General features: G+C 49.5%; 1 protein-coding gene across 1 annotated transcript; it reads left to right on the forward strand.

Moving 5' to 3' along the window:
* Positions 1 to 1,871: 1,871 nt before the first annotated feature.
* On the forward strand, positions 1,872 to 3,385 carry LOC121447946 (cortistatin-like). The gene is made up of 2 exons (XM_041651299.1): positions 1,872 to 2,143; positions 3,123 to 3,385. Exons 1-2 carry the CDS (start codon positions 2,024 to 2,026, stop codon positions 3,330 to 3,332), a joined length of 330 nt encoding a protein of 109 aa, XP_041507233.1. The 5' UTR covers positions 1,872 to 2,023; the 3' UTR covers positions 3,333 to 3,385.
* The last annotated feature ends 9,154 nt before the right edge of the window (positions 3,386 to 12,539 follow it).

A 12,539-nucleotide genomic window follows, 5' to 3' on the forward strand; every position in this document is an offset into this window, starting at 1 on the left:
AATGGGATTTCTCGTTCCTTAGCGCACCTTTGTAATGAAGCCTAGGCTTTGCTGAGCAGAGGTCGCTTGAGGGGGAGTCTGGAGCTCCAGTGTGAAATAGTGGCGCAGGGGGCCGCTCTTTCCCTTATACAGTGGTAGGGTCCAGAGGGTGGCCTGGGGCCGGCAAGGTAGCTCAGTGAGTGAGACATTTGTCAAGCGTGGTGACCCGAGTTTAATCCCATGCTGGAGGAGAAAACTGATTCCCAGAAGTTGAGAAGGGACGAGATCTTTCAGAAGGCGCCTTCCGGCCTTCAGTTTGCTTTAGGTATGAACCTTTCTTGGGTCCTGGTGGTCTCTAGTGGCCTGAGAGGGGTTTCAGGTCTGGGCAGCTCCGAGGGATTCATACATTTGGCCCCACAAGTTTTTTTTTTTTTTTTTTAATTTAAATTTTTGGTTTTTTGAGACAATTTCTCTGTAGCTTTGGTTCCTGTCCTGGAACTAGCTCTGTAGGCCAGGCTGGTCTCGAACTCGCAGAGATCCGCCTGCCTCTGCCTCCCAAGTTTGGCCATTCCTTTTCTGGACCAAAATAATAAGCACCATAGCCGGGTGATGGTGGCGCACGCCTTTAATCCCAGCACTCGGGAGGCAGAGGCAGGCGGATCTCTAGAGCTAGTTCCAGGACAGGCTCCAAAACCACATAGAAACCCTGCCTCGAAAAACCAAAATAATAATAATAATAATAATAATAATCACCACCAATTTTAGAATTAGGCATGTATTTCCAAGTGCTGGGACTAAAGGTGTGCGTCAACACACACGGCCTGTGTGTGGGCACACGCATGTGCTATGGTGTGCATGCTCGTATCTCCCAGCATGCTGGCTCCAGGGGACTGACAGGCCGTCAGGTTTGGTGACAGACTTACCTGTTGAACCATCTCACTGGCCTAATTTAAAGAATGTGATACTTGCTAATACGGGGAGTTTGGGAAGCCCTAGACCATGAACTATGCTCAGTGTCACCGGGATGCAGAAAGCCCTTGGTTCCTCCTATGCCTTCTGCATCAGCATCTGTATGTCAATGAGTTGGAGGTCTGGCTGAAGAACCAGGGTTTGGCCCAGGCAGAGGGCAGTGCTGGGATGTAGCTCCTGCACTACAGGACGGGACCGGGAACTAGGCTGGAGATTTAAAAACACACCCACACAGACAGAGACACAGGGACAGGAATGTGGGTCATCCTTGAAACAAGATGCCCCCTGTATTGTGTACCAGGGCAGCTTAGGTAGGGATACTTAACTGATAGCCACGCCCCAGCCAAGCCCACCAGAAACTCCCCTGCCTTCAGGAACTCCTGAGGGTCTCCTGCTCAGAGCAGCTGCAAACACAAGAAAACAAGTCATTTACAGGAAATTCAGAGTCTGGGGGTCCACAGCCCCCGACACTGGGACAAGCTCTTGGTTCATCCCTTGTGTGGGTGAAACCCTGCTGTCCTGTGTCCCCGAGTCCTCTCTGCACCTATTACTTCTCTAGCAGATTCAGGCAGACTTCATTTCTGATCTGGGGACGGAACCGGAGCCTCACACTTGACAAGCACGTGCCGTGCTGTGCTGTGCTGCACCCCCTTCCTCAGCTTTGCTTTCTTATGGGTAAGATCCCACGTTTGAAACTCTTTACCCAAGCCTAATTTCCTATTCTGTTAAATCGCTCGACTTTGTCCTAATGGCTTCCTGCTTGCTGCAGCCACAATTACAAGGAAACAGAACTTCCTCACTGCAAATGCGCGCGCACGTGTTCTAAAATGAGAGCCGATCCACGCTGGCGCAGGAAAAGTCCTGAGTCTTTAATTAAGGGGCTAAATCCAACCTCACGAATGTTTCTGTGAGAACTGATTGCTCCGGCTTGTGCGTCACGGCACGAGTGGAGAGGCATGCAAGTTTTCAGTGGATGTGTGCAGGCCCCAAAACAGCTGGCACGGGAGCTTAAAATACCAGAGCTCCAGAGAAAGACCCCATCCGCAGAGCACTGACCTACGGACAGCCCAAGAGGATGGGTGGCTGCCGAGCCAGAGGCCAGTGGCTGTCGGCCTTCGGGCTGCTGCTGCTGCTGTGGGGGGCTGTGGCCACTGCCCTTCCGTTGGAGCGTGGTCCCACCAGCCAGGACAGTGGGGTGAGTACGGTCCCCACCCAGTGAGTTGCCGTGCGTGTGCGTGTGTGTGTGTGTGTGTGTGTGTGTGACCCCAGGATGCTACAATGGACCATTCAGACCACGGGTCTCCCTTGCCCTCACTTGTCCTGGCCTGTGTCTGTTCAGGGGCTCTCTGCTGGTGTCTGCTTTGACTTCTGACTCTCAGCGTGAGCTTGTGGACCAGCTCCTGCCAGTATTGGTCACACGGACTGCGAGAACCTTAATTTACGCTCGCTCACATTAATTCCTGCCATCCCTTTCTCTACGATATAAATTCCTAATTTCATCAAATGATTTACTTTCTCGTTTTTTTTTTCAATTTTGAAAAAATTCCAAGAAAGAGTACATAAAGTTGACCATTAGAAACGGATTTTTCTCTGAAATTACCAGCTAAGTTTCCGGCGGGTCGTTTATCATCAGAATACTGCTAGCCGGTTTCCCAAGGGGTTTGAAAGACCAGACCTTAGTCTCTCTGTCTCTTCAGGTCTCCGAACACCCAGCAGGGTGTCTGAAAACAGTAGCAAGTTAAATGAACCTGTCTGCCCGGGGTGTCTGTGCCATCAGTCACCTGGGCAGCTCTCTCAGAGCTAAGGACCTCAGCAAAGAGTGTTAGAAGGGAGAGGTCAGCAATTCACTCATTGGTATTTTGAGACAAGGTCTCACTCTGTAGCCCTGTCTAGCCTCAAACTCACACTAATCCAGCTTCCTTTGCCCACAAGTGCTGAGGAAGACCTGTGCTACCATGGCTGGGAAAATTAGAAAAAAAAATTTATTTGTCCGTTTCCCTCTGCACAGCAGTTTCTCTAGGATTCTCCAGATGCAGCCTTTGAAGGAAGTGTGGTTTGTTAAGGAGAAGCTTGCCATCTGGGAGGGAGCCTAGGAGGGAGCGGCAGACTCTCCTGAGGCTGGCTGTGTCCAGGGCTTGTTTCACTCTACCTTGTCCTTGCTTCTCTGAAAACAGGAAGCTGCGGAAGGGAAGAGGGCCAGCCTCCTGACTTTCCTTGCCTGGTGGCACGGGTGGACCTCCCAAGCCAGCTCCAGTGCCCTCATCGGAGGGGATACCAGCGAGGTGTCTAGGCGACAGGAAAGCCCACCTCTCCAGCAGCCCCCACGCCGGGATAAAAAGCCCTGCAAGAACTTCTTCTGGAAAACCTTCTCCTCTTGCAAATAACCCCGCCCTGGCCATCCCCTGGAAATGCATCCATAGTCTGAATAAAGAGTGTCGGGCAGCATGGAGCTTTCATAAGTCAACTTTTCTTCCCAGGCTATGTGAAAATTACTAAATTTCAGTAATGGCCACTACAAATATTGGTGAAATAAGGAACTGGAAACCCATAGGGAACCCTCCAACTCAAAATTTGGTGGTGCTTGCCAGAGTGTATCCAGCAGGACCACTGGGCTTCCGTCCTGGTGCTGGGAGAGAGGGCTTCTCTTCTCTCAATTGAAAACAGCTAAAATTGTGTGTGTGTGTGTGTGTGTGTGTACACAGCACACAATTTTTTCAACAAGGTCTGTGTAAGCTCAGGCTAACTTCAAACTGCCAGTATAGCCAAGAATGACCTTGAAATGACCCTCCTGCCTCTACTCCTCAAGGGCTCAAGGTAGCATTTTTAAGAGTTCCAAACAGCGTCTTCGGTTTATTTTTGGCTTTTGGAGATTGGGTCTCACATATAGCCCACTTGGTCTTGAACTCACAGCCTGTCTTCATCTCTTGAGTGCAGGGATTACAGATGCACCCTTGCAGCCAGCTCTATTCCAGTCTGTTTTAATATGAGTTGTTTAATTTAAAGTCTCCCCAGACCTGAGGCAGAGTGCGTGCCCACAGCCACAGGGTCTCCCCTGCTCCTCAGCACTGAAGTTCACAAGCCAGTGAGCAACACTGCTCAACCAGCACCCTGGTTATTCCTCATAGTTTAGCTAAAATTAATTTTGAAACTAATGTTGTGCTGTTAAGCTGACACCATGCTGACATGCTTATAAAAGTTATATTCAAATTCGCTTTGCAGCAGTTTTAATTAGAAATATTAATTTGTTACATTTCTTTTCCCCGCCTGTAGCTTTAGTTTTACTTTGCGAGAAAAGACATCTAACAAAAGTATCACACTGAGCAGCGCTGCCCCATCCAGCCATTTGGAGACGGGGAGTCACGGTTTAGCCCTGGCTGGCCTGCGCCTTGGTGTGCAGACCAGGCTGGCCTCCAGTGCACATTGAGCCGCCTCTTTCTGCCTCTCATGTGCTCGGACTTGGGGTGTGTACCACATTGCCTGGCTTGCCTTGACTTCTGAGACAGGTACCCCCAAAATCCAGTATCCATGATGAATGAGAGAAAGGGGGGGAGGCCATGACTGCTCCTAGGTGTGGTGGAGAACGTTTACCGTAGATAAAAGCCAGAGCACAGCCAGAGGCAGGAACAACTGGGAGAGTCCAGAGTGACAGGACCAGGCTGAGCTGGGCCATGTGAAGAGATGGGGAGTGAGGGGGAAGCAGGTGCAGCAGCCAGGAGGCCAAAGATAAAAGGGGAGGTTACCAAAATGCCTGGATTATATAGGAAGAGCCTCTGGGGAAGGGCAACCCAGCCCCTAGGCTGAAGAGTTCAGGGCAGAGGGCAGGTGTGCCAGCCATACCCTGTAACAGGTAGGGACTGAGGGATGCTGGGAGAACCTGGCAGCCAGATCAGCTTTGATGAGTTAGACACCTCAGCTGCTTGTCCCGGGCTTGAAACTTAACACACACTTAATGCGCAATTGTCACGGCAGCTTTTCATTTTAATTTCCAGTGAGTAACAGATGAGAGGCCATTCTGTGTCTGATCTGACAGTGAACAGCACTGACCTCCCAGCTAAGCAGGATGTTGGTCTTCCCCAGGAAGCAGAAGAGAAATCACTATTCCCAAGTATAGCATGTTTTAATTCTTCCCCATAGCCCTGAAATCCTTTCCGGTCCTACACACTTGAACTGTTGAGCCACGGTCATTAGGAGAAACACTAAGTGTGAAGGCTCGAGATGCTAAACTTTTGTTCACTGCGCACGTGGCGTCAGCACGGCTGCAGACAACAGCTTCCAGGGATCAACCCAGGGTTCTCAGGCTTGGGAGCGATCACCTTTAATCACTGAGTTGTCTTGCAGACTACCAAGACTGTGGCAGGTTGGGTGTGGTGGTTCAGGGCAGTGATTGCTGCCCTCAGGCGATTGAGACAGGTGGGTTGCTGTGAGTTCAGGGTCAGCCTTGGCGGTGGCTGAAGGCCACTGCAGTGGGTGGGTCTTTTTTTCAGTGCTGGCAAGAGGCTGGGACGCAACTGCCTAGGTGTGAACCACAAAGCATACAGTTCTGCATCTAGAATTATGTCGGTTTCTGAGAGTCGGACCAAAAATGGGGGAAAAGCCCAGAGCTGGCTCACCAGGATGAGCTTCATCCTCTTCTCTGGACACCAGGGAGCGGACTCCAACTGTGATTGCTGACTTGGCTCTGTGCTCCTCAGAGCTGAGCCTGGCCGGCAGTGATTACTAGCTGAGTAAGGCAACATGGTGATGGATGGAGCTGCATCTCAATTTGCACAGCAGCCTAGGGACCAGTGCTGGGTTCATGTACTGGTGGCCGATGTCCGGCTGAATGGCCAGAGAGGCTCCAGAAACTGGTCTTGAAATTTTTTTTCTAGAATAGAGGTGTACTAGTGTTTTAAATTCACCGGGAGTCTTCTCTGCATTGTCCTTGAGGCTGTGAATTTACCTTAGCTATGCACCCCCTGGAAGACAATAAAGCTAATGATCCTGCCAGGCAGTCTGTTGGCTCAGGCTACCTAACTTCAGGACTTTGTTGTTGGCCTCAGCTGTGTCAGACTGTCTGCGGTTTGCAGGTATTTGGCCTTGATATGCTCACAGGGGGTGGCACTATTAGGAGGTGTGGTTCTGTTGGAGTGGGTGTGGCCTTGGAGGAATGTGTCACTGTAGGGGTGGGCTTTGGAGGTTTTCCATGCTCAGGACACCATCCAGTGTCTCAGTTAACTTCCCGTGGCCTGCAAGGTGCAGGACTCTAAGCCACTCCTCCAGCACCGTGTCTACCTGCGGGCCGCCATGATGATAATGGACTAAACCTCTGCAAACTGTTAAGTGAGCCACCCCAATTAAATGTTTTCCTTGTAAGAGCTGCTGTGCCAGGCAGTGGTGGTGCATGCTTTTAACCTCAGCACTTGGGAGGCAGAGGCAGGCAGATCTGTGACTTCAAGATCAGTCTGGTCTACAGAATGAGTTCCAGGACAGACTCCAAAGCTACAAAGAAACCCTGTCTTGAAAACAAAAACAAAAACCCTAACTGAGACAGAATGGATCCATATGCTCATGAGGACCTGAGTTTGGGTCCCTGGCACTCATGTAAAGAAAGCCAGGAGATGTAATGTACACTTGTGAGCTGACTCCAGTGTTGGGGTCAGAGGCAGACCCTGCGAGTTCAGTGACTAACCCATGCGCCTGAAATGGCCAGCTTCAGGTTCTGTGAGAGACTCTGTCTTGCTGTAGGATCATGCTCTTGTACCGGGTAAAGATTTGAAACTTGTATTGCTTTAATGGAATGCTGATTGGCCAGTAGCCAGGCAGGAAGTATAGGTGAGGCATCCAGACTAGGGGAATTCTGGGAAGAGAAAAGGCTCGGTCTGCAGTCACCACCCAAATGCAGAGGAAGCCAGATGAGAATGCCTTACTCATAAAAAGTACCAAGCCACGTGGCTAAACATAGACAAGAATTATGGGTTAATTTTAGTTGTTAAGAGCTAGTTAATAATAAGCCTGAACTAATAAGCCAAGCAGTTTATAATTAATATAAGTCTTTGTGTGTTTCTTTGGGACTGGACAGCTGCAGGCCCAGGTGGAATAGAAACTTCTGTCTACACTGTCACAAATGAGCTTGAGAGGGAAAGGAAGACAGCCTGTCAGCTTCTGGCTTCTCATGCACCCACATGGGTTGTTACACCTGGACCCACACACAGCTTTACTACACACACACACACAAATAAAGAAAAAAACTGTAAAGGGTAAAGAGGTAACTTCCTGCATCAGGATTTAGGTATACTGTTTCCTTTTTAAAAAGATTTATTTAGGGCTGGAGAAATGGCTCAGAGGTTAAGAGCATTGCCTGCTCTTCCAAAGGTCCTGAGTTCAATTCCCAGCAACCACATGATGGCTCACAACCATCTGTAATGGGGTCTGGTGCCCTCTTCTGGCCTGCAGGCATAACACAGACAGAATATTGTATACATAACAAATAAATAAATATTTTAAAAAAAAAAGATTTATTTATTTACTGGGTGGTGTTGGTACATGGCTTTAATTCCAGTGCTCAGGAGGCCAGCAGATCTCTGTGAATTAAAGGGCAGCCTGGTCTACAGAGCGAGTTCCAGGACAGACTGCAAAACTACAGAGAAACCCTGTCTCGAAAAACAAAAACAAAAAAGATTTATTTTATATAGTGTTCTGCCTGCCCACCAGAAGAGGGCACCAGATCTCATTACAGATGGTTGTGAGCCACCATGTGGTTGCTGGGAATTGAACTCAGGACCTCAGGAAGAACAGCCAGTGCTCTTATCCTCTGGGCCATCTCTCCAGCCCCAGAGCACACTTGTTCTTGTTTTTGTGTTTTGATGACAGGGTCTATGTAGTCCTGGCCATCTTGGAACTCACTGTGTAGACCAGGTTGGCCTCAAGCTCAGAGATCCACCTGCTTCTGCATTCTGAGTGCCCCCACACCAGTTTAGAGCGGGCCTTTCTGTAGCTGGTGTAGTCAGGATATGGCCAGTGTCACAGACCTGGTCAGCTGACTCGTCCACTCTAACCCAGAGTTTATCACTGGTTATTTGACTGCTGAGGAAGAGTTGAGTGTCCTTCACTTCCTCCACAGGGTTTGTATTTTTGGGGTAACAGCAGAGGATGCCAGGCTTTGGAGCCTTGCTTGGCCCAGTAAACTCAAGGGACACACCTTGCACATCTTAATCAGTAGCTTCCACGGGAACAAACCAGGAAAGAAAGCAGCTAGTTATTTGACAAAAGAGACACTCTCTTTTTAGGTGGGGAAGAAGCAAGAGCAGCCAAGCAACCCATTATTTATGACTTCTTTCTGTGGCCGCATCTCATGTCACTGTGCTGGTTTGAAGATGTCCCCGTAAGTGCCAGGCATTTGGATGCTTGGTCCCCGGCTGGCAGATGTTTGAGGAGGATCAGGGGAAATACGTCACCTGAGGGGTGATGTTTCAGAGGATGAGGACGTTATCTGCTCTGCCTGTGGTCCGAGATGTGCGCTCCCTGTTGTCAGTGCCTTGCTCTCATCATGGACTTAACCATCGGGAACTGTAAATCCAATTCAACTTTGTGTGTGTGTGTGGGCGGGGGTGGTTATTTTATCTATGGGTGTTTTGCCTGCATGTGTGTCTATGCACCATGTGTCTGGCTGGAGCCAGAAGAGGTAACACCTGTGTAACTGGAGTTATGGACACTTGTGAGCCACCTTGTGGTGCCAGGAATCCAACCCAAGTCCTCCGTAAGAGCCAGTATTGTTGTTGTTGTTGTTTTTCAAGACAGGGTTTCTCTGTGTAGCTCTGACTGTTCTGGAACTTGCTGTGTAGACCAGGCTGGCCTCAAACTCAGAGATGTATCTGCCTCTGCCTCCCAAGTGCTGGGATTAAAGGCATGAACAGCACCATATCTGGCCCCAAATTTCGTAAAAACCAGAGGTAGGAGCCAGGCAGTGGAGGCACACACCTTTAATCCCAGCACTCGGGAGGCAGAGGCAGGCGGATCTCTGTGAGTTCGAGGCCAGCCTGGTCTACAGAGTGAGTTCAGTCAGTTCCCAGTACCACATCAGGTAGCTCATACACTGCCTGTAACCATCTCCAGGAATCTGATGACTCTGACCTCCGAGGGCACGTGTGTGTGTGTGTGTGTGTGCATGCATGTGCATAATTAAAACTTCAGAAAAGATGTAAAAGAAAACTAATCAAAACACAGCAGAAAGCCAGCACAGGGGTGCACACTTTAATCCCAGCACTCAAGAAGTAGAGGCAGATGGATCTCTGTGAATTTGAGGCCAGCCTGGTCTACAGAGCTAGTTCCAGGACAGCCAGAGCTCTGCTACACAGAGAAACTCTTTCTTGAAGAAAAAAAAAAACTATTAAAAAAACCCAAAATAATCAAAAAAACAAAATAAAAATAAACAAACAAGCAAAAGTATAGTATAAGATTCAGCCAAAACACCAAACGTATAAAACCCTACAAATAAAATATAATAGAAAAATCTGAAGAAGCAAGATGCATAGCCAATTAGGAACTGAATGGCTAGATAGTCTAGTAAGGACCCGGTAATAACTCTTGTAATGAATGAGATATATATATATATTTCAAAGATGACCATTAGCCCTTTCTCTCTGGAAAATGAAAAACCCACTCATTTTCTTCTCTTGCTTTTATCTGGAAATTAAAGGTTAGTAAGTGGTGATTAGCAGGGTTCCTGTCAAAGCCAATTGCCTAGCGGAGACCGACATTTGGACCGGAGTCGAAAGAGCGCAGTAAGCTTAATGGAGAGGTCATTAGTCCCCGCGTGGCCTCGACATTCTTTTCTCCTACCAGACAGGCAGGCCTCACTCAGCAGCTCTTTCTAGCACACCACAGGCCGGCCTCACTCAGCCTCTCTAGCACACTGGCAAGCGGCTGCATTTCCCTTGCAGGTCAGGTGCCATGGTGGAGTGGGAAAGGGATGGTGGGGTGAGCTCGTGCTCTTCAGCTGCTCTCAGCCCATCTTGGAGCAAGGCTTCCCTAGACTCACTGACAGTGCTGACGATGTTCCTGCCTCACACCTCCTGACTCTGGGGTGTGAAAGGGATCCCGCCTTCTCCCTAGGTCACGGGGCATTTTATGTAACCTCCGCAGCCTTGGGGATTTAATACCCAGTGTCCTGAGCAGATGACCCAGTGGCAAAGTTCCAGAGCGAGGGAGCTTGGTGACTTCGTCTCTCGGACTCGCGTGTGTGTCCTGGTACCCACAATGCCTGCATCTGACTCGAGCGTGTGCCCTGGTACCCACAATGCCTGCATCTGACTCGCGTGTGTGCCCTGATACCCACAATGCCTGCATCTGACTCGCGTGTGTGCCCTGGTACCCACAATGCCTGCATCTGACTCGAGTGTGTGCCCTGGTACCCACAATGCCTGCATCTGACTCGAGTGTGTGCCCTGGTACCTACAATGCCTGCATCTGACTCGAGTGTGTGCCCTGGTACCCACAATGCCTGCACCCACTTCAAATCTCACACACACACATACAATTTTTAAAAAAGGAGGAGGGGGCTGGAGAGACGGCTCAGCAGTCAGTTAAGAGCACTAGTTGCTCTCGAAGAGGACCTTGAGTTTGAGGCTCTCAGTACCCACATGGCAGCTCACAATCATCCATAATTCCAGTTCCGGGGTATCCAGTGCCCTCTTCTGATCCCCAGGGACACCAGACACACCTGTGGTACACAGCCACTCATGCATCCAAACAGCCCTCCACTTTACGTCAATCTAAACATTTTAATAAGTAAATCTGTAAAGTTGTACAGAACGTAAAGAATTGTTCCATACCCATAGTACTACTTTCCGATCTGAGATGATTTTGCCCAGGCTGGCCTCAAATGATCCTCCTGCCTCAGCCTCTCAAGCAGTGGGTAACAGGTGCACCATAACATGGTACCTGGCTTCCTGCAAGACTCAATCATGCTGATCATCCACACGGATGGAATCTGTTCCGTGTCTGGCAAGCTGGCTCGGCGGATAAGAGCGCTTACCCCAGGTCTGAAGAACTGGGTTCAGTCGTCAGGGCCCACGTGGTAGGAAAGAAAGACCATTCCCAAAACAGGTAAATAACCCAAAGCAAACTCCTGGACCAAATTATTTTATCCCCAAGCCTGATTCTATTTTGAAATTCTCTCATATTTTTTGAGACTGGGTCTTCTTCTGTAACCTTGGCTGACTTGGAATTCACGCTGTAGACCAGGCTGGCCTCAAACTCAGAGGTCCTGAGTGCTGAGGTTATTAATGTTGTTAGTATTCTTAGTTCTAATATAACCTGGACTTCTAGGAACCTACACATTTAACGCGAAGCCTAAGGACAGATGTTACTCTGTTCAGAACCTCACTGGGGAAATCGCACTGCCAGGACTGCTGTTAGGGCTCTCGGCCCACTCACTCTGCCAGCCTGCCTCTGAGAATCCACGGTCATCAATGACCCGACAGGAGCTGTGCATGCATGCGGTCACACGCAGACAGCGGCACACACACTATTTTATCGGAAGGCATTTCCCTTAGTGTTTGTGTACTTTACACTCAGAAGGGACTGGTGTTTCTGAACAAGTGACAGGAAGGACCGAGAGGCAGCATCAGCAGAGGCTTTATTGAAGGACCGAGCGGCGTCAGAGATGCTGGGAGCTGGCGGTGCTGACACAGGAACTGACGTGGAAGGCACTGAGATGTAAAAGGGGCTGGTGGACATGACTCCTGCCATAGGCAAGGAAGCAATTCTGTTTTCTGTACCCCACCTTCACCCCAAGACTTAATGCTATATTTCTTTGCTTAACTGGTCAGTGCTGAGGGATGGGTCATTAGGGGAACATGCTCAGCATGTATGAAGCCCTAGTTCAATCCCCAGCACCCAGAACCTACACACACAGATACACACACACACACACAAAATGAAAAGTAACCGAGGCATGTGTCTCTCAACAGCACTAGTTTTGTTTGTTTTATTTTGGTTTTGGTTTTTTTGAGACAGGGTTTCCCTGTGTAGTGGTTTGGAGCCTGTCCTGGAACTCGCTCCTAGACCAGGCTGGCCTCGAACCCACAAACATCCACCTGCCTCGGCCCTCCGAGTGCTGGGATTAAAGGCGTGCGCCACCACTGCCTGGCCGACAGCGCTGTTTTCTTCCCAGAATACGTAAATCAAATGCCCCCAAACTGAGCGTCCTTTCCCTGAAAGCAGCCAGCACTGTGTAGGCTGCGAAGTTGCAGAAGCCTGAGCAGATACGGGAGAGAAAGCCAGAAGTGCTGTGCTCTGCGGAGACCGGGACCCACAGAGCATGCAAGAATCACTTAGTGGCGCTTTGGACCCCCTGCTGGCAGAGCATATTAGAAAACGGAATGGAGTTTTGCAGTGGCGACAGCTCCGCAGCCCTGAGCTGGGTACCAGAGATGGTGGCTTAGACTCCACGTCCCTGGGGGCTGCAGATTCAGAATATGCCTTTAAACAAACAGCAGCCACACTCATTAGCTTGAGAAGCAAGTTCATGGCCACGATCACTGCATTAGCCTTTTCTTTCCTTATCTGGGTCTAAAACTCTACTGTTCAAGTTGTTGAATAAGGACATTGAG

The sequence above is a fragment of the Microtus oregoni genome, unplaced genomic scaffold, assembly GCF_018167655.1.
Source record: "Microtus oregoni isolate MIOR12 unplaced genomic scaffold, Mior012 000005F_ref0000423, whole genome shotgun sequence".
NCBI classification, from domain to species: domain Eukaryota; kingdom Metazoa; phylum Chordata; class Mammalia; order Rodentia; family Cricetidae; genus Microtus; species Microtus oregoni.

Excerpts from the sequence above, each read along its gene's own strand:
- LOC121447946 (XM_041651299.1), top strand. The coding sequence starts at position 2,024 with ATGGGTGGCTGCCGAGCCAGAGGCCAGTGGCTGTCGGCCTTCGGGCTG. Across the intron at positions 2,144-3,122 it reads CCACCAGCCAGGACAGTGGG|GAAGCTGCGGAAGGGAAGAG; the intron begins GTGAGTACGGTC and ends CTCTGAAAACAG.